At 31.8% G+C, this 26,523-nt stretch overlaps 2 protein-coding genes across 10 annotated transcripts; one reads left to right on the forward strand and one right to left on the reverse strand.

The window, feature by feature from the left end:
• Nucleotides 1-485: 485 nt before the first annotated feature.
• On the reverse strand, nt 486-6,283 carry LOC110656039 (beta carbonic anhydrase 5, chloroplastic). 2 transcript variants are annotated; one of them, XM_021812572.2, is made up of 9 exons: nt 6,004-6,283; nt 5,813-5,880; nt 4,702-4,860; nt 4,567-4,615; nt 4,313-4,426; nt 4,135-4,188; nt 3,520-3,602; nt 3,297-3,402; nt 486-929 (listed from the first exon to the last, which is right to left on the reverse strand). In XM_021812572.2, exons 1-9 carry the CDS (start codon nt 6,106-6,108, stop codon nt 726-728), a joined length of 942 nt encoding a protein of 313 aa, XP_021668264.2. In that variant the 5' UTR covers nt 6,109-6,283; the 3' UTR covers nt 486-725. The 2 variants fall into 2 exon arrangements, with proteins under 2 accessions (XP_021668264.2, XP_058007262.1); XM_058151279.1 differs by having other exon boundaries at nt 4,702-4,852; nt 6,004-6,048.
• Nucleotides 6,284-12,246: 5,963 nt separating this feature from the next.
• On the forward strand, nt 12,247-19,000 carry LOC110656047 (uncharacterized). Of its 8 annotated transcripts, XR_002495059.2 has the most exons (4): nt 12,247-14,395; nt 15,669-15,841; nt 17,306-17,372; nt 17,527-19,000. XR_002495059.2 is itself a non-coding variant. In XM_058151280.1 (2 exons), the coding sequence occupies exon 1, from the start codon at nt 12,670-12,672 to the stop codon at nt 14,389-14,391; it is 1,722 nt and encodes a 573-aa protein (XP_058007263.1). In that variant the 5' UTR covers nt 12,247-12,669; the 3' UTR covers nt 14,392-14,395; nt 15,669-19,000. The 8 variants fall into 8 exon arrangements, 4 of the variants coding, with proteins under 4 accessions (XP_058007263.1, XP_021668274.2, XP_021668286.2 ...); XR_009150564.1 differs by having other exon boundaries at nt 17,306-19,000; XR_002495062.2 differs by lacking the exon at nt 17,306-17,372.
• Nucleotides 19,001-26,523: the final 7,523 nt, after the last annotated feature.

Raw genomic sequence — 26,523 nt, forward strand, 5'->3', positions numbered from 1 at the left:
TTATGTCATGCAAGTTTTGCTCCATTTCATCTTGCAGAAGCTTCTCCTCTCGCTCATAAGCCTCCCAGTGAAAAAAAAAAAAAAAAAAAAAAAGGAAGAAGAAGAAGAAGAAGAAGAGTTGTAGGTTTGCTGTTTGGAATAAGAGCTGCAACTGTCTTTGCCTTCACTGTTATATCTTTTGCTTCATCTCTGCCTGGGTGTGCCATAAGACACAAAGAAGCAGGATCATGGCCATTGGAACTACCATTAATTAGAAGCAAGTGATAAGTTTGAGCTGCGACTATCTCTTTCTTGGGATCTAGCTGTCTTTCTGTGGTGAAAAAAAAATATAATGCTCTGAAGGCCTCTCTATGTTCTAAGTTTATATTATTGAAAATTTTGCATCATTACCACTGAAAAACCTAAAAAATTAAAAAATTAAAAAAGTTTAGCCTCATCTTTTACTCATCCACATAGGTATAAAAAAAAAGTCACAAGATATCATCTACTAGAATCTGCAACTGCAAATTATTTCTGCCAAATGAGCAATGATGCATGAAGGTGGTAGAATTCTACAAAAGTTGAGACTAAAACAGAAAATGAAAAATATAACTACAAGTTTGCAACACACATACAACAAGGTAGTAACATCATTCTTCAACTGTTGTGATATCTATTAAAAAAAGACACAAACCAGAAGAACATTAAAAACACATAATAATACAACATAAAAAGCAAAGGTAGATTTAGCACCAAAATGTTCTGTTTTTTGTAGCAACTTTGCCACCTTCTTCCTTCCAATTGCTTGCATTGTAATCCAAGGTCCATTTCTCAAATGTACAGTCAACAAAGTCATAGTAGCCACCGTGAATGGAGAGTTCACCATTCCTCACTTTTTCTTCTATCCATGGGTAAGTGAGGAGATTTCCCAATGAACAGTTGACTGATTCCTGTTAAAAATATGTCAGGAAAAACATTGTTCAGCAAATTTCAAGAATAAAACTTTATGCATCATTCTACGATTTTAGGCCACCTCTCATAAATTAAATTGTCTCTACCCACTACATTGCAATCCTAACGCCATTTTCAACTGGGGAGACGCCAAGGCAGGTTTATTATATGGGAACTCAAAATTTCAGTTTTACAAAGGAACAGTAATGAGATGAAAGAACAAACCATATGTGGCCAGTTCCAAAGCAGAATGGCAGAAAAAGGATTAGACTAATCTGTTTGGCATTGTTGTTTGAGCTATTGTCGAGAAAAGCACTATCTAAAAATATTAATTAAGGACCATTAAAATTGATTAATTTAAATTTGACATATTTTAATCATAAGAATTTCAAAACAGCAAGACGGCTTTTTCAAATTGTTTTTTCAAGTTTCATCAGTATCTAAAATGGTGCTTTTTCCAAAAACAATTTTAAACTAACTTTTTGGCTTCCCAACCACAATCCTTAGGAGTCTAGACGTTGTTGTAGTTTATGTCATTGTTGTTGTTGTTGTTGTATTTTTAATCAAAAGCAATTATAAATGGTTTTTAAGGTAGATAGGATATATTTTCGTTATAAAAAAAGTTAGAACCCTCTAAAAATGAGTTCCAATTGCATTTTGCAACATCATCTAAAGGATGCATTTTAAAAATAGAAATTTCAACATTAAAGCCAAATAGGTACTAAATCCGGTATGAACATGCACTCATTATATGCCTTCATTTTGTTTATTAACAACAACTATACTTGTTTTCAATCACCACCAACTGTTTTAGAAAAGAAAAAACAAAATAATTATAAAAAAATGAAGACTATAATAATTATAAAAGAAGAAGAATAAAGGCAAGGAGGAGAAGATTTCTAGTATGACATTAAACAGAAAACGTTAGGACCAAAAGAAGAATTTTTTAGGAACAAGGAATCATTTTTAAATCCATTTAAGAAAGGCCAAAGGCCCAAATTAACTTCTATTTTAGCTCAATTTAGCCCTAATTTAATGAATTCCATTAATTTTCTGTCAACTAAAGCATCTGGAGCCCATAAAAATAATAAAATATTATCTAAGAAAAGAAAAACTCAAAACCAGATTTGTTCTTCACTCAAAGAAAATCTACCCAGCAGAAGCTATAATTTGAATTAACAGTAAATGGTTTTCTAACAAAGACCAAAAAGTTTTTGAGAAAGGAATGCGGAGATTGAAAGGAATGGCCACACTCTTCTTAACCTCTTATCTTATCTCGTGAGCTCATTTTTATTTTCTTGAATTTTTTTTTCTTTATGACATATTACACGATATAAATACAAGCTGCTTTTGTCTCATCTCTCTCTCTGAGGATAAATTTATTGTGTAATTTTGCAGTTTTCTGTTTGGTTGGCTGAAAATTTTTTTCCCTTCTTGGAAAAAGGCAAACTTTTGAAACTTCAAACAACTTCAATTTCTTTTGCTTACCCAAATTTTTAGTTTTATTAGTATTAATTTTTTTGTTGGTTTATTGTAGAATTTCACAAATCTTATTTATATTGACATGGGTTTGTGGTGTGAAAAATCATCGAAAATGAATTCTTGTGGATATCAACGAAAGAGCAACACAGGAGGCCGCAAGGAGAGGAGGACAATGGTGGTAAACTCTATGGTTTGCCCCAAGCCTCGCCCATTGGGCCTTTCAAATACTTCCTTTCACGATCAATTCAGAACATTAAGATTACCATCAAGTATTTTTTTTTTTTTTCCATCTTTAGTTCATTTATACTTTACTTTCCTCTTTATTTATTTATTAAATTTTCTGTCTTCTAGTCTACACTGTATAAATTTATTGCTCTTATTTTGTTTTCTCTGTTCTTGTTGCAAATATTAGTCACCAGACTGACATGATAAATGGGTCCAGCCAGTAGAGAAGGTGCGCTGACAACTACAACAGCTACAGCAACAACAATTGTGAGGAAATCTGGAAGCTCGGCAGATTTCTTCTTCTGGGTAGATTTTCTTTGAAAGGAAGAATAAATTTCTTGAGTTCTTTTTCTAGATAATATTTTATTATTTTTATGAGTTTCATATACTCTAGTTAACAGAAAATTAACTGAATCCGTTAAATTAGGGCTAAATTGAGTTAAAATAGACAATAAATGACCCAATTGACTGCACCAAAAAAAAAAAAATCAGGGGCCTATTTGATTATTGGACCTAAGGTTAGATGCCAATTGGGGCCTTTGGCTTTTAAGAGAATAAAGACATATCTACTAAGAAAATGTAGATGTGCATGATTGAACAAGTAAGCAGAATTTGGATGTTCTGAACTCTAAGAGGAGGGGGTAAGAATGATATGTCACCTTCTCACAGTGTCTGCACTGCCGGTCAAAACTGAGATTGGAGGCAGCAGCCTTTGTTCTTAATCTTGCATTCATCCCAACTACCACCCAACTTCCAATGAAGCTACTGAGAATACAGAAAAGAAAGAAAATTTTTTAATAGAATGAGAAACATATGGCACGTTTTTTCCAAAAACAGAAGGAAGCGATCATAAGAAACAACAAAAAAGTCGTCTAATGGAACCTCGTTTCTACATCATCATGCATGCTCATTAGCGCACGAATGCCTCCACAGCAACTGTGGCCAATAACTAAAATGTTTTCAACCTGAAAAAGGAATTATATATGATTTCTCAAAGAAGAATGATGAAATATAATCTCAACAGCTTAATCACTAAAACATTTGGTTTCATGCTTCGAAGAAAAACCATAGTACATATGTGATTGTTCCATGTTCCATCAACTTGCCAATTTTTGAAAGAAAACCCAACTATGCTCGACTGTCTTACAACAAGCCAACAACCCAATGTTATTGGTCATGATTCAAAACTGCAATGTATCTCATGAATCACTTCTAAGTTTGACATAAGAAAGTATGCTTCTATGTATTTTCTGTTTTATTTGCTCTGCCACACACTCTAATTAACTTCTTGCTCAAATTTACCATAAGAACCATTTCTGAAATAATCCGAATTCAAGTGGCAATCAGCTACCTTCATTGCTTTAACTCAATTTACCCTATATATCCAGGGAATTTACAATTGATACTCTGTCCCCAAAGACACAAGATGCATGACTTATGATGAGGGGGGGGTGTGGGGGTTGGTTGTGGGGAACCAAGATTTATAGCATAACTTACTTTAAGAGAATTTACAGCAAATTCTAGTGCAGCATTTGTCTCTGATGGTCCACTCTGCATAAACAAAAAGGGAAGAAACCAAAAAAATAAACATTTACATATTACCTTTCATAACAGTTCACTTCAAAGCATCAAAGATTAACAAGTTTGGATAAATCAAATTTGACATATAATATACCTCATATGAGGGGACCATATTTGCAACATTGCGTACCACAAATGCTTCTCCTGGTTGGAATCCCAGGATGCTTGAGGGGCAAACCCTGGAGTCTGCACAAGCAATCACCATAAACTGATCTTCAAATTGTTAGTCAATTTTATATTTCCAACACTTCAGCAGCCAGTTGCAATAAATCAAACAAGATTCATGAAAATTATGTGTAAAGCATAATAACATATTGTTATTTAGTAAACTAGAACAGCCATTATTACCTTAGGTGCTTGACCCTTGGCAAGATTTTCAAAATGTTCCAGGTTTTCCCTGTTCAAAAATGAATGCCACGCTAACTGGCCCAAATTATTTTCACGAAAGATAAACAACATCATGGAAAAATTCTTCACTCTTACATGTATTTATGCTTTTTGAAACTCAAAAAACGTAGTTTCATCTCATCAAATAACTTGCTACCATTTTTAGTTACCACAGGGCTCTCCAGCTTGTCACTTTTAGGTTCCCTGGTCAGCCCTGGAGTCTCCATTGAAGCCTTCAATTTCAGGCCTGAAATGCTGAAAAGGTTGAAGAAGACATTTGTAACAGCAAGTTCAATGAAAAACAGCTTTAATGTATCAAACAAGAGACATGCCTATACAATTCCAAAGGTTGTATTGTAGTCATTGTCATATAATTCCAAGCTTTTTCCTATAAATATATCATTGACAATAACATATTGAACTCAGAAACTACCAGGCATAAAATTCTCAGATACCCATTAGAAAATTTTCATTGGAAGAAATGTAATCAGTAAATTTTCCACCTCAAATTATAAATGATCCAAGGTATTACACGTGAGTTGCTTCATGTAGGCATTAAATCATAACCAGAATTTGTAATTCAAATTTCAACATGAACTATATCATAAATCTAAGAAAAATATTTAATTAAGACATCATTCAATATCTTGATAAAATTTTATAAAACGTTTAAACTCTAATAATTAGATGGATGAACCAAATCAACACAAGTTGAATATCAATATGTATCAGTAGAAATCTGCTAAAAGTATTGTTTGAGTTAATTTTTAAGAATTATCAAGTCATGTTCCAGAATACGCCGAGTTCTAATTATAAAAAGCAGCATACAACATATCAAAAAGCTGAAAAGCTAACATTTTAAGCAACTTAAGACATTCAGCTCAGTTAATTAAGATCATCTCTTGGAGTAAACAATTCAGCAGCAAAAGCAACTTACAGCACCAGTAGCTGTACTAAATCAAGGAAATAGCAACATAAATATAAAATATTATTGGGGAAAAAATATAAGACGCTCAGGCAAGGCTGAAAACACCAAATAAAAAAATATCAAATATCGCCTCTTTAATACCCAAAAGTGAATGGACTATATATGGAAAGATAATAATAATAATAATAATAATAATAATAATAATAATAATAATAAGCCATAAAAGAATAAAGAATTAAAAAAAAAAAAAAAAGGAAAACGAAGTGGACATCAACTTACTTCGCATCAGTGCACAATTTCAAATGGGTCTGCTCAATTCCATCCAATTTCCCTTTAGAACCAAAGATCTGTAACAATACAAATAAACATACACCTTAAGAAGCAAGAACTAAATGGTACATAGATACAAACGTGTATATGAAGCAAGAGAGAGAGAGAGAGAGAGAGAGAGAGAGAGAGAAAGAAAGTACTGTCTGTGCTCTCAATGATAAAATTTTGGAATTGGTGGCTTGCATCAGGGGAGGACAAGGCAAGGGTTCCTTTGAAACAGAGGGAGCTGGAGATAGAAGTGCCATTGGAGCGGCCTATAAAGGTAAAGGGGTGCTTTTGAGGCGTGAAATGGTGAAAGAAATGTGGATTTGAGACAGGCATTTATGAGTATAGCTTTAAAAAAAGGTGGGTAGGTGTTGGTTGGATCAAGGAATACTCGTTTGTCTCCAAGAAAGACGGAGAATTCGAAGTTCTTGTTAAATGGCCAGATGTTGAAAGTTCCCAACTTTTATCCTTTTTTTTGGTAAATTACATAAAAAATACCTTAACTTATAAATATATAACAATAAAGTACTTAAATTTTAATTTATAAATATAAAAATTCTTACAACCTTTGGCAGCAAATATTTATATTATTTTTCTTAATATGGCGCTTGTTATTTAAATTAAAAGATTATTTTTTTCTTATTAATTAGACATTTATTAAAAAAAAATTATTGCCTTCATTCATAGTTTTAATGATTCAATTTATGCTTAATACTCAAATAATCCAGAACCTATATACCTAAAGCTATTAATTTATTAAAATATTTTTTTTAATTTAATAAATAACATGTGAGTATAAATAAATTATAAACTGGCTATTAAATATTATTTGGAGTTTTATATTATTTAAATTAAAAATCAAAAATTTTATATTACAAATTAAAATTTAAATATTTTTGTAACGCCGTCACTTTAGATAGTTCGTACATTTTACTGTTCCAGTAACAAATGTTTGACCGGACAGTCAGAATGTCTAGAACTATATTTAAACTAGAGTTAGGAGTCATAAATAAATCAAATAATGATAACAAAAATTTAAGAAAAATTTTAGAAATAAAATACAATAAGGTTAAATGAGTCGTAACTCCAGTGATAGATGCCCTAACGGGAAGCTAAAGACAGCTAGCAACCCTAAACTTTTGAAAACCTTGTAAAATAAATACTGGGACTCTAGTGAAGAGTTATTGAGGCTTCGATGAAAATAAATTGCTAAGAAAACACAAGGAAAATTAAATCAATTGGTACAGACGATTTTAGCTCGCTAAGCTAAATGGAGGAGGCATTTTCGTCTTTAGAGATGATTTTTAACCAACTTGTCCATTTAAGTAAGTGAGATTTATGACATAAAATGTGAATAAATATTGATGAAAAATTTATTAAAAATGAGTAAAGAAAGAAGAAAAGAAAAGAAAAATAAAAATGAAATTAAATAGGATTTATGGCATATGCATCATGCAATTAAAAATCCCAACCAATCAAAATGCAACAAACTCTTATAAAACAAATAAAAAGAGATAAAAAAAAAATCAAAAACAAAACAGCCATCATCTTCTTCCTTTGTAGGCCAAACCACTCTCTCTAGAAACTCCATTGAAGCTTTTGTCTCAAGCTTCAATTCCCACCAAAATCACCATAAAATCCCTAATTCTCTTCACTAAAACTTGTCAACTCCTTTTAGGAAGGTGTTTGGCAGTCAAGAAAATCAAGGAAAGTGAACTTTGAAGCATTGGGAAAAGTCTTCACATAAGGTTAGTGCTCAATTTTCTTACCTCTCTCTTTATGTTCTTGGATTAACCTTGAATTAGGTTAGGAATTGAAGGAATGGTAAAGAAATATGCATATTTAATTAGCTTGAAATTTCAGCAGCCTTGTATAGATTAGGGTTTTAATGATTTAGTTGAATTGTATATGGAAGTTGATGACCCCTTGACATGAATTGAGTAATTAAAACATTGAATTGTAAGTTTAGTGCGAGAATTGGAATTTGAGAATTAGAGTTTTGAGCAAAATTAGGGTTTTTCTCATGTGATAGTGAATGAACATTCTAATGGTCAATTAGTGACCATCTGATGAAGTTTGACCTTAAATTGGAAGCAATTGTGGCATTGAAATTGAAAGTGGTGTGCTGCCTCATTATTTGGATGTTGGACCCTTTGAGTCTAGTGTCTTCATGGAATTATAACTTGAGTTATGTTGCTCTAATTGGTGTAAGGCTTATTGGAGATGAAATTTAAATCACATTTTTTATGAGGAAAACTCTGCCCAGAAAACCAATTTATGATGACCTAAAATCTGTCTCAATCCAGGTAATCAACTTGCTAGACTTGGAAATTGACTAAATAAACATTGTTTATTCAAATAGTCATAACTCAGTATAGAAACGTCCAATTGACCTGATTTTTATGTCAATAGAAAGTTCAGACAATTTAGAACAACTTTTATGAAGAACATAAACCCAAATTATGATCATAACCTAATGAAATTATCCACCAAAATCAGGACACTAAAACAACTAGAACCAATTTCTGCTCAGAAATTTTGGGTAATGACCAATCTGGCTAGCCATGGGAAAAATGACATAATTTGAGCTACAAAACTCCAAATGGAGTGATTTAAAAAGGAAATTAAAGAAAACACAATAAGGAGCAACTCTAATAAAAGGAATGTAATCAAATTTCTATTGTAGAAATATCCAATTGAATAGTAAACATAAGCCATGAAATCTAAAAATTTGAAATAACCTTTAATGAGCTTTGAAATGAAATTTGTAATAAATGCCAACAATTGTAGAATTCAAAATGTGGTATGTTAGTGTCATTAGAACTAACATACTTATTGTTTATGAAAAAGTTAATATTTTGGTTGACTAGTAAGGTGAATAGTAGCTCCTAAATATCAAATACAATGAATTACACAATTAACTTTGTAATATGTCATAGTATGATTTTTTTAGATAAGTTGGTTTACCAATAGGGTTCTGATAGCAGTACTACATATGATTTTATACTGTTCCATGATTTATGGCATTTAGCGCCGTTTCGTAATATTATAGTCTATGGCCATTTTGCTATGCTTGATACACTTGACCTTGTGCCCAATGATTATTACGGGTTATTAATTGTTCTGTTGCACACTTGGAGACACTTTGTGATTGATGGTGTGATGGCCCGAGGTATTTGGTACTCAGTGCCAGTTTACCCATTTATCCAGTCTGGTCAATTTGCATAGGTTACTTTGACAACTAAATTAAGTTTTAATAAATTATTATCAAATAATGAATATATAAGTACCAAATTGATAATATTATTAATAATTACTAAAATTTTAGGTTGCATGAAATATCAATAAAATGCCGGCATATTTGTTTATTTTAATTTATTTTTAGTTTATATTGGTAGTATTAAATTGTATTACTTAGCGCGTCGTTATTTGCCACGCGTAAATACTGAAGACATTGATAGAGAGCCGAGCAGATCTCAAATTGGGTGATCATTCAGAGCTGCAGTGAGTCCAGAGTCATCTCTATTACAGTGCATCCTTAGTAGGACTCTTAGACATCTTTTGGATTTTGTATTCTTTATTTTGTAATAAATATTAGTTTTTATTCTGTACATTATAAACTCATATAATTATATGATGATGTAATTATCTGTAAACTTTATTAATAAATAAAATTTGAGTATTTCTTTATGAATTGGGCTTGAGTATGATATGAAATAAATTGGCTTTTGAAATATTGAGATGAATGAGAAATTGTGAAATTGTATTGGTGGTTCACTGGAATTAATAACATGATTATATTTGAAGTGTTTTCAACAGGTTCAGAAAGACCTATTTTTTTAATTTATGACCGGCGCTCTGCCGGATTTTCAATAAAATTTATGAAAATTCAACTAAATAAAAATTTTAAATAAATGACATAAATGGTATGAATTTCGCATAAAAGCCTTTTTAATCAATAAAATAGGTATTAAAAATTGTAATAAGATAAGTTAAGATGCTTCGACACATTGTGTGGCATGCCTTACTTGGCTACACTGTAAACGGATGAGGGGTGTCACAATTTTACTGTTACATAATACTAAATTAAGATACTATTAGTATAATTCAATCAACTTTTTTTTTCATTATCCTTTTTCTATTATACTAATAGTAATTAAATAAATTATCCTTTTTCTATTATACTAATAGTAATTAAATAAATAAATAATTAATCATTTTCTTCCTCTTGCTTGAATTTTTAACACATAATAAGTTGATATCATTTTAATTTGAATTGATTTTTTTAATTAATTAAATTTCAAATAGAGTTGACTTCTTTAAGGGGTTAAAATAATTTTATTTTAATTAGGGCAAGTATTATTAGCATCTCAAATTGCTCTTATTTTTATTAATAAATTTTAATTCAGTGATATTATAATTAATTGTAAATTATAAGTTCTCGAATTTAAACTTAGTGAAAGTTAAATCAATAAAAAAAATCTATTTTAATTTTATATTATGAATCCAAATCCTTTATTTAATGATATATCATCAAATTTAATAAAAATTCTTTTCTTTAGCATAAAATATACTTTAGTAGTAAAAAATTAAAGGAATGAAGAAAAATAACTCAATAAACATGTAGAAAGTGAAAATGTCCTCTTTTATTAGCCAGAGGCTCCATCCTCTCAACTGTGAATGATATATCATTGGTAAAATTCTCTTTATATAGATAAAAAGAAAATAGAATAAGAAATTGACAGTGACTTCAAATGGTGAGTTGGCTATGTGGTTATGCAATCCATATGGGCAACTGCACATCAACTTTAAGGCATAGCTTCAAAGTGGACTTTTTCTTTCTTTTCTTTTTTTTTTTTTAATCAATAGACAGAGAGATTTCATTGGTGATGTGCAAGGAAGTTACATGGCCAGGGCCCAAAACATGGAATGATTCTTGATTATAAATACTAGCCCAAAAAGAGAAGCAAGCACCATCAACAAAGAGAAACTCTAAAGCTAGCTAGGTGCCCAATTTAAAGGAGACAGAACCAGCAAAAATGAAGCTTCATCGTCATTGTCCTTCAATCTTCTAGAGCTGAGGGAAACGAAAAACTTTCTAACAATCACATAACAAAGGGTGGCTCTGTTAAAGTTAGAGAGGGTACTGATTAAATTACGTTTTTTATTTATTTTAATTTAAGTTTATATAAGTGGTTAAATTATTTTACATATTAATATAATTAGTTAAGTTAATATTACAATCTAACTACTTATATTTATACTTTTATATTTATAGTCTCTCTCCTCAGATCCATGCATAGAGATGGATTGGGTATGTGTTGATGACAATCTAAGGAGTTTAAGTGGAATATAATTAGATTTGAAATGGATTCGAGTTAAAGAATATTAATCGTGACGAATTTTGATTAGATCGAGTTTTATATATTTGGTATTATTATCTGAACTTATTTATATAAATAAATAATTAAATAAAAAATATAAGTTTTTTATAAAAATAATTATACAACTTTATATATTTTATTTTAAATAAATAGAATTTAAATATTTTATAAAAATTAAATTTTAACATAAAAATTAATAATAATAATTTTCATAAATATTATTGATTAAAATATATAAACTTAAACTGATTTGAATATTTTTTAAATATTAATAATATTAATTGAGTTAGAATTTTAATATAATAATTTTCATTGATACTCTTTCCGTCGTGGTCTCTGGCCATGTAACGCTAAAAAAGACAAATCCCCTCCACAAGTCATCACCCAGATCTAACAACAAAAACTAAGAGCCAACAGGACAATGGATGACCAAAGCACTATGGAGAAAATGGCAGAGCTTAATCTCTTAAAGTCGTAAGGGACCAGATACCCTACATTGAGGTGCCGTAAACGTCTTTGGAGATAACATCCTCTATAGACAGAAACCCCCAAACAAATGTTTGCAAATCTACGCCTTGCCAACAATGAAAACGCAACTCCTTTTTATGCCCTCTTTGATGAGCACGAGGAGTTGCAATCAAACAACAAAACTTACAAAAACTTCATTCACAGCCTAACCCAAGGTGGGGAGGAGGGAAATTCACATCTGGTTCAGTAGAAAAAAATTGGTTAATCAAAGTAAATAAACCTATAAGCACATTACAAGCCCACATTACAATAAAATTTTGTCCACGATACACCGAGTTAGCCCAAAATCTAAACCGTTGGCGCTGTAATTTTTGGGCTGAGTTCTATGTGAGAGCCAGGACTAAATAACAATTCACCAAAGAGAGGTAAGATATCCAATTCATCATCACGTCACTCCATTTCTTCTCTCATTGAATTACTATTTTACCCCTCAAACTTACCTAAATTTCCTGTCCTTTTTCGTCAACCCAAAACATATTTCCAAATCCCACATTCCGTCTATGCCCTTCTCAGACTCTCCCAACCAGAAGAAAAAAAAACGTAAGGAAAACCTGACAGAGGTAAGCTCGACCCCTCCGCTCCGTCCCCCTAAATGACCATATTACCCTCTCACTGTCTCTCTTCCTCACCTTTCACTTCCTCTTCTTCATTGTCCTCTTTCGTCCGCTCAAAACAGAAGGGACATCTCCGATTACCAGAACTGGATATTACCAAATGACTAAAACGCCCTCGTTCTAAAATGCCTGATACCTTACCCGAAGCTTGAAAATTGTCATCATTTCTAGAGAAGTACAGTCCTTTTTCGTCCACTCAGAAAGTTCCTCTTCCTTTTGTCTCTCTTCTCTCTCTTCTTCCCTTGACCTAAAAAATAAAAATTAAGAAAAAAAGTGTAGAGAGAGAAAGGGGAAAATGGACGGTAGTGGCTACAGAATAGAAGCGGAGCGGTGGCTCACCATAGCCGAGAAGCTTCTCACGGCGCGCGATTTCCAGGGCGCCAAGTCCTTCGCGATTCGAGCGCGAGAGTCTGACCCGAGGCTCCTAGAGTTCTCCGATCAAATTATCGCCATCGCTGATACGCTCCTGGCCGGAGAGTTGAGAATCATTAACTACAACGGCGGTGGTAGCCATGACTATTACGCGATCCTTCAACTCCCGAGATTGTCTCAGTCCATGGAACTTGTCGCGAGTCAGTACCGTAAGCTTGCTTTGTTGTTGAATCCTACCAGGAATAGGCTTTCTTTTTCTGATCATGCTTTTAGACTTGTTTCTGAGGCTTGGATGGTGTTCTCGAACCCGTCAAAGAAGGCAATGTACGATCACGAGTTGCAGTTGAGTCAGCTCGGACAGCTTGGGCAACTGGGGCCACTCGGCCAACTTGGCATGCCTGGTCAAGAGTTTTCACAGGGGCAATCGTCACAAGGAAATGTGAAGAGAAGCCCTAGAATGAGCAGGGATGGTAGAGTAGTAGTGGACGAGGATGACGTGGCTCAATCAGAGTCAACTCGGTCAACTCGCTTAGAAACTCCGCACAAAATGACTGAGCCGATTCGGCCGATACCTCTGCATAAAATCACTGAGCCGAGTCGTTCTGTGCCGCAGCCGGTACCTCAACCTAAAACAACTGAGACTATTCGTCCTACACCACAGCCTGTAGCAACTGAGCCGATTAGGCCAGCTCCGCAGCCGAAAGCAGTGGAGCCGAGTAGGCCAGCTCCGCAGCCGAAAGCAGTGGAGCCGAGTCGGCCAGCACCCCAGCTGAAAGCTTCCGAGCCTGCTCGACCAGCTGCCCAGCCTGTTAGCGTTGACTCACGTACAACACTGTCCACGACCCAGCCAAGTGCGACTGAGTCACAGGTGCCGAGTTTCTGGACTGCATGTCCGTACTGTTACATTCTCTACGAGTATCCAAAGGGTTATGAAAACTGTGCAATTAGGTGTGAGAAATGTAAACGAGCGTTCCATGCGGTAGTGATACCATCACCGCCCATAACAGGTAAAAACACTTACTTTTGTTGTTGGGGGTATTTCCCATTAGGGTTTTCCGGTCATGGTAAAGGTGCAAGTGGTTTTGGTAGTAATTGGTCACCAATATCGGCATTGTTTACTACCCCTTTGCCAGGAGGAGAAAAATCAAAACAGAGTAATCCATCTAAGAGATCTGAGCCGAAAGTGATTTACAAAGATGATGTCTACATAGATCTTTCTGACACGAGTGATGATGAGTCTGATTCGGATGATGATGATTGGGATGGTAGAAGAAAGAAAGCAAAAAATGCCAAAGGGAAAGCAACCCCTAGTAAAAATGTGAAGAAATCACAAAATGAGAGGGCAAAGAAGGTGAATGTTCAAAATGTGGATGGCGGGAGTCATGTGCAAGGAGAGGTGGTAGGGAAGAGAGAGGGGACTAGTGGGAAGAAGAAGGGAGCAAAGGACTTGGGGAAGTTGGATTTGAATGTAATGTTTAGCAATGAGGTGGAGGAGGCAGTGCCAGGAGTGAGCGAAGGGAATGGAGCCGGAAACGGGGAGGAGGATAATATTGAAGGGATTGGATTTTTCGAGGGTCTTGATGAGTTTTTGAGCAGCTTGCCAATACTTTCTGTTGTTGGGGATGACAAGGTCAAGGCTAGTTAGTGAAGTAAGACCTATTTCGTTGTTAATTTTCTTTTTTTTTCCCTTTTTTTTTTTGTTAGTCTATTGTTGTATGGCTGTAGTATTTATCATGGAGAGGTGCCAGCATTTCATTTGCAAATATGCCTAGCTGTTTAATCCAGTGTATATTTTGCAGGCATGTTGCTTTCCTGATCTCTTAACTTTCTGAAATGAGTGCTTTTCCCCTGTGGATCATGCTTTTGCAAGTTTTAACTTTTAATTAGGTCCAGTGGACGGCTAAGAAAGTCAATGTCAGCTGAAGTCCGAATAAAATCTCTGTGTAGCAGAACCTTTAATGTGTTAAAGATAACTTTCTGCCAATGTGCATTATACCCATTTTTTATACATATGATTTTTCATCTTCTCTTTTAAAATGCTTCCCAACTTGTTATTACCTTTCTGAATAAATTGGCTTCAAATATATGTCGTTTCATTGTCTAGATTCTAACTGTTTACTTAAATTTCTAGATGTGCGAGAACTAGAATTGTGGAGATGATATCAGTTTTTGAGCAGATTTTAGGTTCTGTATTGGAACATAAATACCAAGTGAAAATTTAAAAGAGGAGGATTAGTAGTTGTTTTCTGTGAATAAAATACAATAGAGATGACTTTCTCTGCTGTGACTGCTGTTTACGTATTTCAAATGTTTGCATACTGGATAAAAGTAAAATAATATAGTGATATTTTCATGTTGAGGTTTATGTTATTAGCGTGCTTAAAAACTTTTGAGTCAAATTAGTCTCTAAGAAAATCATCTACTTGTACCTTAATATTAATTTTAAACGGTTAAGTGGCTAAAACAAGGTGGAGCGACTTTTATTTCCTGTTGGATGTCATTGCAATCAATAAAGTGAAGTTATTTTTTGAACTTGGAAATGGAATAAAATTACATGACAGAAGTTTCTTAGCATATTAGAGAGAACTATTATAGTTGCTGAATGCAAGTCTTCAGAAATAGATCACTGGCTTGATATTTAAAATCTCTCTCTCTCTCTCTCTCTCTCTCTCTTTCTAGGCAGATGTTGTAGATATGTCTGCAAACTACATATTGTCTTCTATCCGTATAAACCTAATCAAATACTAACTAAAAACTAATTTCAAAATGCAAAGGTTTTTCTAAACCAGGAAGTTTTGATATAAATACGGCAAAATTTCTCATTTGTATAGTGTCTTGAAGCTGTGCTCTAAAATGAGGTCAATACTATAGACAAACATTTGAGGTGGCTAAACTGGTTTCTTTGACTTGGAATTTGCTCAGTGATACTTTTATGCCCAAATTTTCCATCATTCCATGTTCGCTGCTGCTATGGATTGGTTCTGCTTCTGTTATTTTCATCCTAGGCTACTGAGCTAGCACGATCTACTGTTGGGCTTATTCCATGCTTTGCCATGGATATTTCTAGATGTGATGGATGTGCATTTGTGTTCTTGGTAAGTACGCTTCTTGTTTTGCTGCTGTGCTGCTATTTTTTATCTTGCTTTGCTGCTGTGCTGCTATTTTTTTATCTTGCTTTGCTGCTGTGCTGCTATTTTTTATGCTACTCTATAACTTTGCATTAAAATCAATCCTAGAAGCTTGCAATGTTCAAATTTAAGACTTTGTCATTTGATACTTTGATTTTTATGGTACTCAAGAATATTTTATGATTTGTGGATTAGTCACTCTGAGTGATATAGGAGCTGCCTTTTGCTATACAATGTTTCTCACTGAAGTTAAATTGAAAAAAGGGGTTGCACAATCTTTTGATCTATTCAGATGTCATGTCTTGTTTTTTAACATGAGATTCGCTTATGAAGGAAGCATTGTATAGTTCAACTTTAAGGCACCTGCCAACAATCTGGGACATTATTTTATTTTATTTTTTTCCAAAACTTTTTCTCACATATTATATCTGAACCATTAATGCACACTTAGTTTTTCTGAGAGATGCCCTCCAAGTTTCCTCACTGTTATGGTTTTTCAAATCCCAGCACTTCTATTAAATGAGCAACTAAATCTTTTATATTCAAACACTGATTCCTATATGATGGAGAATTCATATTGTAAGTTCTACATTCCCTGTTGCCTGCTACTTAATTGGTTTGATTCTAAATAGGAAGATCAAGATGCCTCAAGTTCTTTTTAGTTTTATGTTCCTGATACTATTTATTGGCAAAGGGGTGATAGCGACTTCTTTCTCCTATTCTTCAAATGTCCAATGGGCAATGCATTAGGCATGCCTCTCTATCTTTATCTCTCTTTACACATTGACTTGGTTTTTCTCCTCTCTACTCCTTGGTTTATCAGCTGCATATATTGTAATATGTTATGGACTGAAGGTCCTTGAACCAAATTACTCAAATCAAGAGGTGCTTTAGGGTATAAAATGAGATATATTGTGAATAAAACTTTGCTTCTGTATGTATCATGTGTTGTATTTTTTTTTAATAGTTATCTTCTCTCATCTACTTCAATTTCTGTTTCTTTTCATGATTTCCAAAGTGTCCAACAACATTGCAAGTGCATGGAAGTGAAACATCTCCATCTGTTTTCATGATTATTTCTTGTTTGCTAAAGATTTTGCAGCATTTTTTTGGGACATGTTTGGTAGGTCTTGGGCTGAGAGTTCATTTTTGTTTCAAATTGGTCACTATAAAATACTGCAGTGATATTCCATGGCAAAATTAGTAATAAACACCTATGTCTTCTTTTTACAAAATCAATCACTTTGCTCCATTGGTTTTTTAAAAATTTAACCTTTAGGTCCTTTATTGGCTAAAGTAGGTCTCTAAAGAACATAAGAAACTGGAAAGTGGAAACACTCTAAACTGCTCATAATCCATATCATAAGGTGTAACGAAATTTTTACGCTGGTTGTCACCTACTGGCTAAACTGCTGATTTTATAAAATTCAGGACCAAAGTATTTTTGAGCAATGAGAGACCATTGTATGTACTGGGCAAAACTGCAAATCTTTTTCTTGTGAGTGTTTCTACTTCCTTGATTTGGTGGACAATTGTCATGCCATTGAAATTATTCTGAATTTATTTGTTCTGATTTTCTTTGTTTTCTGTACGATACTGTTGTCTCGCCCTTTTTTAATCTAGTATGCATGTTTCTCCCCTTTGTTTCCTAGTTTAGTAGAACTCAGGGCATGAATGCACAGCTGAGACAAGTGGCAAGTGGGGTACTTGAAAATTACTCTACTAAGACTTGTATATGGTCAAATTGATACAGCAAATTGCAAAACTGTCACCATGTTCTAAAATCTGATTATGCACATCTATTTTGTGCAACAACTTATCTGTTATTTATTGTGATTACTTCTCATGTTGGCTCAGTGTCTTAAAATGTTTTATAGAGCTGTTGCATGATGGATTCGTGCATAGTTGATGATGGTTTGCCCCCTTCTTCACTTGGTGAAATCTGGATCCTTATTCTTCTATTCCCAGCCCTTCCCCCACCAAAAATTAGTGTCTCAACCTTTTCAGGGGTTTTGGATAGTTCCACTGGGCTGTTCAAGTTACTTGGAATTCGTTTGGCATTGTTATTTGAATTGGTGTTAAAGTTTGGTTTTGAGTTAAATTTAGCATGTTAGCAAACCTTTAAAGGGTGCCTTTCTTCAACCGAACTGCCTTTGACCTGTTTCCTATTAACGTACATTTCCCTTCCTACCTTTCTCTTCCTCATCGGTGTCGCTCTCACCATGGTCACCTCTTGCCACAACTTAAAAACGTCGCCTCTACTCCCTCCTCCTCCCCTCCTCCTACTCTTTAATCCAATATCCTTTGAAATAACCCACTTTGATCCCAAACACACCGGCACCCATTGCTGGAAATGTTGAATTTAATAGTGTCGATAACATGGGCCAAGTTGGTCGAGCCACTTACATGTTGAGAAGGTACCCATCAGGAATTCCAAAATCAAACATCTCTCCGAATTCACTGCCCATTTCTCTTTCTTCATTGTCATCCAGGGTCGTAGCCAGTATGGCTCTGGGCTCGCTTTCATCCTTGTTCCTGTTGGATCTCACATTCCACTAAATTCTGAAGGAGGAGGTTTTATGGGCCTCTACAAGTCCAACATTTATTCCTTACTGGATAAGGAAGAAGTAGGGTGAACAGACAACAGAGAAAATGAATTTTACATCAATGAACGATGAGATTGAAAGAGTAGCAGGTACAAGAAGATGAATATCAGGATCTTGTTTCATCTGCCAAAAACTTTTCAAGTGAAAGGAAGTTGGGTCAGGAAGGATTTGGATGTGTTTACAAGGGATACCATACCCATTTGGGAATTGCAGTGAAGAAAATATCAAAGCGTTCGAATAAAGGGGAGTATGTGACAGAGGTGAACCCTAAACCATACATTAGAGAAATGATGAAGATACGTTTCTCACATTCAATGTAACAACACACACCACACTTAAAAGAAATATTCCCCTAAATGTTTTTATTTTCTTTTGTATATATATATTTTAGTAGTCTCAAATTTTGAAAAAAAAAAGTTATCTTTTTTCTATGCATGTTTTTGTTCTATTCATAAATATTTTTTTCTTCTATGTATACCTCAATAGATTTAATAAAAATTTTATACATAACTGCCTACAATTTTTTTATTTTTTTATGTAGGCAATTTTACTCTACTTATTAATACGATGTGTATATGTACATCTAATTAAAGAAATAAAATATAATATTAAAATATAAATAATTTATTATTATAAATATACTATATATTTTATTTAATTACATATAAATATATAATTATATTAAAATTTTATAATATATTTAAGAATATAAAAATACGTGCATAAAATTGTTTTTTTTACGTATTTTTATTTGGCATAATATAATATAGTTTTCGGTACAATATAATTATTGATAAAAAATAAAAATCGAGTTATCATTATGATTTATTGTTAGCATTATTTTTTATTAAAATCAAATAAAATTCCTTTTAAATATACTTTAGTTAGGTTTCAGAATTAACATCTATCTTTGGTTGATTTATTATTTATTTGTTTAATTTTTTAGAATTCATAGTCTTAAAAAGTTAAAAATATATATTTAGCTTTATTTAATATTCATGATTGTGCAATTATTATTGTTACTTTAGATTAAATTATTATAAAAGATCCAATTTAATTTATTTTAACATATTTTATTAATTTTTAAATTTACATGATATTTAATTATAGCAATGTTAATAATATATTTCTTATTTAACAAATTACAAAAAATCAATAAATATTTAAAATGAAATATAACTCATTCTCACAATACATTTATATGTGAATAGAATCTCAATGCATAATTTATTATATGAAAATAAAGACATTTATTATATTATGAAATTTTCAATTCTCAATATATTAAATAATTTTAGAGTTTTCCTTGAAAAAAAATAATGTTAAAGTTTTATTATTTTTATAGGAGGAATATAGAAAAAAATAAAAACAATGTTTTTATGTTTCACATAATGCTATTTTTTTTCCTTTTTCAAGTCAAAATAGAGTTTTTTTTTTCCTTTTATTGTAAGTATTTACAATATTTTATCTTATTATTTTTATTTAAGTTGTAATATTATAAATAATTTGAAGTTAAGGATATTTTGTCTATTAACAAGTTATATATATATATATATATATATATATATATATATATATATATATATATATATATATATATTTATATACACATAAATTTAGATTTTTGTTTAAAGTATAAAAAATGCTTAGTTGTTGGATAATGTTTTTTTTTTTTTTTTTTTAAGATCTGTTAGTTTGTACTTTAATAAAATTTTAATTTTTAATTTTTTTAATATAATTATATTTTACAAAATATAAATAAAAATTTATTAATGTTAATAGACTTGACTATTCCTAAATTTTATTCAATTAAACACTACAATAAATTTAAGCTTTGACAATGCCTTTTTTAACATCATTTTGTATATAATATGAAAATAATAAATAATATTAAGATAATATATTTAAATATTAAGATAATATATAAAATAATAAATAATATATATAATATTATAAATCAATATAAAAATATTATTAAAAATTTTAAATTATAAAATTTATGTATATCACTAAATGTTTGTTGATATTTTTATTAACAGTATACAATAATTCATATGAAACTATTTTTAAAAAATAATTAATTTAAAAAAAATAATAAATTATCAAAAAATATGTTAAGTGATTAAATTAAAAGGATACGTGTTAGTACTTATATATATATATATATATATATATATAATTTGGTACTGTACATCAAAAGTGCAAACCATTTTTTTTTAGTTTTTCATAATTTTTTATTCATTTAAAATTATTTATTTATTTCGTAAGATTATCAGTGATATCTCGTCCACAACTCGATTATCGCCCCACTTTCTTAAACACTATTTTCATTGAGGATTACAAAAAGAAAGTAATAGAAAGTAATGGTAGCACGGAATGAATCTTACCAATTGAATTAACTCCATTAGCAAGTACATTGTTATTTTTAGATTTTGTTTTAGTTTGTAAAAAATAATTTATATATAAAAAATATTTTTTATTATTTTTAAATTTCTTTTATTTCACATAATGTAATTTATATATGAAAAATATTTTTAATATAAAAAAATAAAAATATTTTTCATTATTTGATTATAACGTTAAATTAATAATTTATGTTTATTTTATTTATGTTTAAATATTTTTATATTTTAATAAAATTATTAAATTTTAAAAAATAAAAAAATAACTTACTCTTTTTAAAAAATAAATATTGCCCTTTGATAATACCATTAAAAATAATTTAATTTTTTTTAATTAAAAAAATATTTTTTATTAATTATTTTGTAAGTGCTCTAAACGCTAGAGAATGTTGAAAATATTTTTTTAAAAAATATTTTGAAAAAATATTCTCTATAAAATAAAGAAAGTCTTAATAAATCTTTTTTCTTATTATAATTATTTTTTACATAATTTGACATATCAACATCAATTCATTTAAAATTTCTAAATTTAAAAAAAAATTGAAAATTTTGAAAAAAAAATAAAAAACAATGTAAATAAGAAAAAAAAAAACCTTTTGAAATCAAATCATTTGATAATCCAAAATTTATTTAAAATTCATGATGTTGTTGTCTTTATCTCTTTATTTATGCTGTAATTTTTGGGAAGAAGAGTTGGAAATTGTATTATAGCTTTGATGACATTTTAATGCAATTCTCCTATTGCCATTAAATAAGTGACCAAATATGTAACCAAAAGGACAGCATACGAAAACAAGTAGTCCTTTTTTTCTTCCGAAGTGATAATCATCTCTGATAAAGCCAACTACAGTATTTCGATGTCTAAAAACAAGCCAAAGCATCTAATCACTACCTAACCGAGGCTTTGAAAGAAAAGTCAAAGGCTTAATCATACAACAGAACCTTAGGCCTAAATAGCAGGTGGAGATCGGAACTCACGGCCGGAAAAGCACCAGCAACATTGTCAGACACTATTGCCATCCACGCTGAAATCTCCAGCTAGGGTGTAAATGAGAGCTATTCAACATTCCATTAGATAAAATTCACGACTCAAATAATGGGTCAGATCAATACTAAAACTTGAGTTAGTATAAGCTCTCAAAATTCATAGTAAATCTAACTATTTCAAGCCTAAACTTAAAGTCTATCACTGTAATTCAATTTCAAGAAAATAAATGGATAGAGTCTGGCCATAAATTGAACTCTCCAACGGAGAATTTTTTGCTCACCCTACCTATAATCACAAAATATAACAATTTGGGAAGTTCAGCTTACTCTCACAATTCTCAACATAGTAATTTAATCAAATAGAAATTCAGCTCCCTCATCCAAGATAAATACCCATCCCATATATCCATACATGCAAAAATAATAGGTTTACAATTTCAAAATAAATAAACTGTTATAGTCTCAAGCTAAATAAAATACTTTTAGTACATACGGAGCTCTAGATTTTTAATTAATACTATGAAATACTGATATTGTTGCTAAGAGACCTACAGAAAAGGAAACAGGTTAATCACAAAAAGGAAATCCACGAATGGAGGATGATGGTTCAATATCTACAATTTTCTAGTCACCCACGAATATTTTATGGATTTTTATTCTAAACTTGATACTAGGCAATTAAGGGAATTTAGAGTTTGGGTTTACCTACGCTAATTTTGACACTGAAAATGCATCCGGGGTGTCTGAAGATGGTGGTGGGACTATAATATCAGCATGCTTTTTAGAAAATTCTAGTAGCCAGCCTGTCCGGTTCGAAAATGCAGATTCAGGCGCCAGTGAAATTTCTATGAAACAAAAGTACCTACTTGAAGCCCATAACATTAAGAGTTAGAATATAATTTTTATTGAATTAAATAAGCTCATTAAAGGCTCAGAAAAACACTGCGAAGTTCATGGGATCTACCAGATTTTCAATGTTAGAAAATTTTCAAATTTATATCACTGCGAAACTCTCGCCGAGTAGAGCACTCTGGTACTCTGAGAAACTCTATGGGGTTCCCAGTTTGGGAGAAATCTAGCCAAAAAATAGAAATTGACTAAAGCTTTTCGAGCTTAAATCGGACAAACTGCTCGATGAAAATTCATGTTTTTGGTGTCTTTGAAAAGCTCTCGAAGAGTAAATGGACACAAGACTCGGTCCGATTGGTGGTCGAATGGGCTAAACTTTGGCTGGGAAGGTGAAATGATGCGCTGTGCGTGGGGAGGGGTTGAGGGTGGTCGGTCGCTATGGGGGAAGGGAGAGGAGAAAGAAAAATGGAAGAGAAGGGGAGGAGGTGCTGTGCGTGGGAGAAGAGGAGAGGGAGGAGAAAAAGGAAAGGCCGGTCTGATTCAACCAGTTCGATCCGGTATAATTAGATTCAGCCAGTTCGATTCAAGGGACTCGAAATTAAAGTTTTACTTTGCCCTGAGACCCAAAACGAGGCCCGAAAATTCTGAAAAAATTATCGAAAACTTAAAAAAATTTGTGGAGTCCAATATATTTTTAATTTTTTCATGTAATCTTTAAATTAATTTTAAAAAATCAATGAAATTTATTATCTCAAGAAAATCAAACCCGATTTTAAAAATTCAGAAAATTCAAATTTAATTTCCATAATATTTAATAAAATAAAATATTATAGTTTACATATAAAATAATTATTTAAAAATTTGGGGTGTTACATTCTTCCCCCCTTGCATAAATTCGTCCTCAAATTTTACACAAGGCAGAATAAGGTATAGGATTACATATTACACAAAAGCAGGTACTTGCTGTGCATACCCCGCTCTGACTCCTAGGTGCATTGTCACACCTTACTCCTCTAACATGATCTCGTAGAATACCTAATGAACTACCGAACTTCACCTACTGATAACTCATTAAGTACCCTACAAGGGATTTTAAAACAATTTTCTTACTTTTGTTCAGTGGTGAGCATTTTCTAATAGGTATTTAAAACATTTAATTAAAATTAAAACTAGTTAATATTTTTAGTCCATTTTATTTTTTCGTAAATTTTATAAAAATTTTGTCAGAGTTCCGTCTATATTTTGAGAAAACAGTTCTTCAAATACCTGAAAAAAAGCACTTCCAATAATTTTTCAACTACTTCTTCAAATTCACAATCAATCTCAACCATTTTCTCAATTTCAAAATTCAACAATTCTCAAAATACTGTCAATCAATATCATTCATTCATATTTCCTTAAAGATAAACAATTTGTATATACATCATACTACAATTTACAATCAGAAAATTCAAACTAAAATTTATTACAAATTTTATACAAACTTTGTACAAGCTGCTCAAGAACCATTTTTATATGTCCATACATTTATGTGCAATACATACATCAAAATAAATATTTACAGCCAGGGTATAAACTATACCCGATAACTTCAAGCTGATAGATCCTCAACTCTCAGCAGCTCAGTCTGCTGCTCCTCTAGTCTCTATATCTGCGACAGCAATAACAGCTATCACTGAGTACTAGAACTCAGTGGTGCACAACATACTAAAATAATCTTTATGCAGAATTTAAATCACATTTGTTCAAAAATTGAACTGAGCATGCGAGTTAAACACAAAACATGAATTATGAGATTTTATTCCAAACAATTTCATTTCGAAGTATTAAACACATTTCATAAAACTCACAATTAGTTCATGCCATTCGAAAAAAATAGAATCTCAATAGCCAGAGGCAAAAGAGAAATCACATCACAAGGCTAGCTAGCTCAAATATATGGATATCCATTCACATCATCTTCTACTGGCACTGTCACACCTTACCCCTCTGTAAGGCATAACATGATCCCGTAGAATACCTAATGAACTACCGAACTTCACCTACCGATAACTCATTAAGTACCCTACAAGGGATTTTAAAACAATTTTCTTATTTTTGATAAGTGGTGAGCATTTCTAATAAGTATTTTAAACATGTAATTAAGTTGAAAGCTAGTTGAAAATTTTAGCCCATTTTATTTTTCCGCAAATTTTATAAAAATTTTGACAGAGTTCCCTCCGTATTTTGAGAAAACAGTTCTTCAAATACCTGTAAAAAGCACTTCTAAAAATTTTCTCAACAACTGCTTCAATTTCAAACTCAATCTCAAACAATTTCTCAACACATTTATCAACTTTCAATTTCAAATCCAGTATCCAATGATCATCAAAATACTAACAATCCATTTCATTCAAATTAAATAAAATAGTACAAAACAATTTAAATAGATCATTACAAAATTTACATTAAGAGAATTTCAAACTACAATATATATTACAACTTTATACAAATTTTATACAACTGCTCAAGACCCATTTTTACATGTCCATACATTTATGTGCAATATATACATCAAAAGAAATATTTACAGATAGGGTATAAATTATACCCGAAGACTTTAAGCTGAATGATCCTCAATCTTTAGCAGCTCAGTTTGCTGCTCCTCTAGTCTCTGTATCTGCGATAGCAATAAAAGCTATCGCTGAGTACTAGGACTCAGTGGTGCACAACATACTAAAATAATCTTTATGCAAAAATAAAATCATATTTATTCAAAAATTTGACTAAACATGAGCATTAAACACAAAACATGAATTATGAGATTTTAATGCAAACCACGTTCATCTCGAAGTATCAAAACACATTTCATAAAACCCACAGTTAAATCATGCCATTCGAAACAAATAGAATCTCAATAGCCAGAGGCTAAAGAGAAATCACATCACAAGGCTAGCTAGCTCAAATATATGGATATCCATTCACATCCTCTTCTACTGGCACACCTCAACACTTCTCCAGAGAAGGAATCAAAATTCGAAACTAATTACCCCCACTAGTCGTGCTAGTGAGGTGTTCAAATATATGGTCATGACACTGTGGTTTCAAAACTTATCTTAACAATTTGCTAAACATTGCTATTTCAAATATACACAATAACTTTCACAGTTTAAATCAAAAAATCATAAATAATGTCACAAATAAACTTTCAACAATTTCAAAGCACAAGTAAAATACATATTTCATTCACTTTATCAATGAATTTTAAAGCATGGAGATGTTGTGCACAAACCTCAAGCGAGTCGTCCTTTAGCCTCGACTCGGTTCCTCGGGTTCCTTCCCGATATTCTTTTCAACTGAAACACACAATTTTACAATGTTTCAGTACTAGAACTTAACACAAATCCAAAATAAATTTAGCTTCACATTTACCTAGTTCTAACGTGTTAAATTCGACGTTCTCGAAATTTTTGTGTTTCGGGTTACTATTCACTACACTATTCAAGTCAAATAGTTGACTTTCTAAGGCTTAATAGGTATGGGAACTCCAACTTCACCCACATACCACATTTTGGTAATTAAATTTGTTGGTTTTGGTCATTTTCTCAAAGCTTAAGTCATTTTGGCAAAATTGCCAATTTTCGGTTTTGGTGCTCCGAAGTTGCACTATTCCATTGGTCAATCTACTGTTGGAATTTGGCAAAACTTCCTTCATAGAAAATGTTCCTTATTGTCTTAAGTGTATTCTCATTTTTGGATCACCCCAATCGGAGTTTTGTAGCTCAAGTTATAGCCAAAATACAATTACTGTTCACGTGCACTGTTC

Source organism: Hevea brasiliensis, chromosome 8 (genome assembly GCF_030052815.1).
Source record: "Hevea brasiliensis isolate MT/VB/25A 57/8 chromosome 8, ASM3005281v1, whole genome shotgun sequence".
NCBI lineage: Eukaryota > Viridiplantae > Streptophyta > Magnoliopsida > Malpighiales > Euphorbiaceae > Hevea > Hevea brasiliensis.

Excerpts from the sequence above, each read along its gene's own strand:
- LOC110656039 (XM_021812572.2), bottom strand. The coding sequence starts at position 6,108 with ATGGCACTTCTATCTCCAGCTCCCTCTGTTTCAAAGGAACCCTTGCCT. Across the intron at positions 4,861-5,812 it reads AAATTGTGCACTGATGCGAA|CATTTCAGGCCTGAAATTGA; the intron begins GTAAGTTGATGT and ends CAACCTTTTCAG. Across the intron at positions 3,403-3,519 it reads CATGATGATGTAGAAACGAG|TAGCTTCATTGGAAGTTGGG; the intron begins GTTCCATTAGAC and ends CTGTATTCTCAG.
- LOC110656047 (XM_058151280.1), top strand. The coding sequence starts at position 12,670 with ATGGACGGTAGTGGCTACAGAATAGAAGCGGAGCGGTGGCTCACCATA.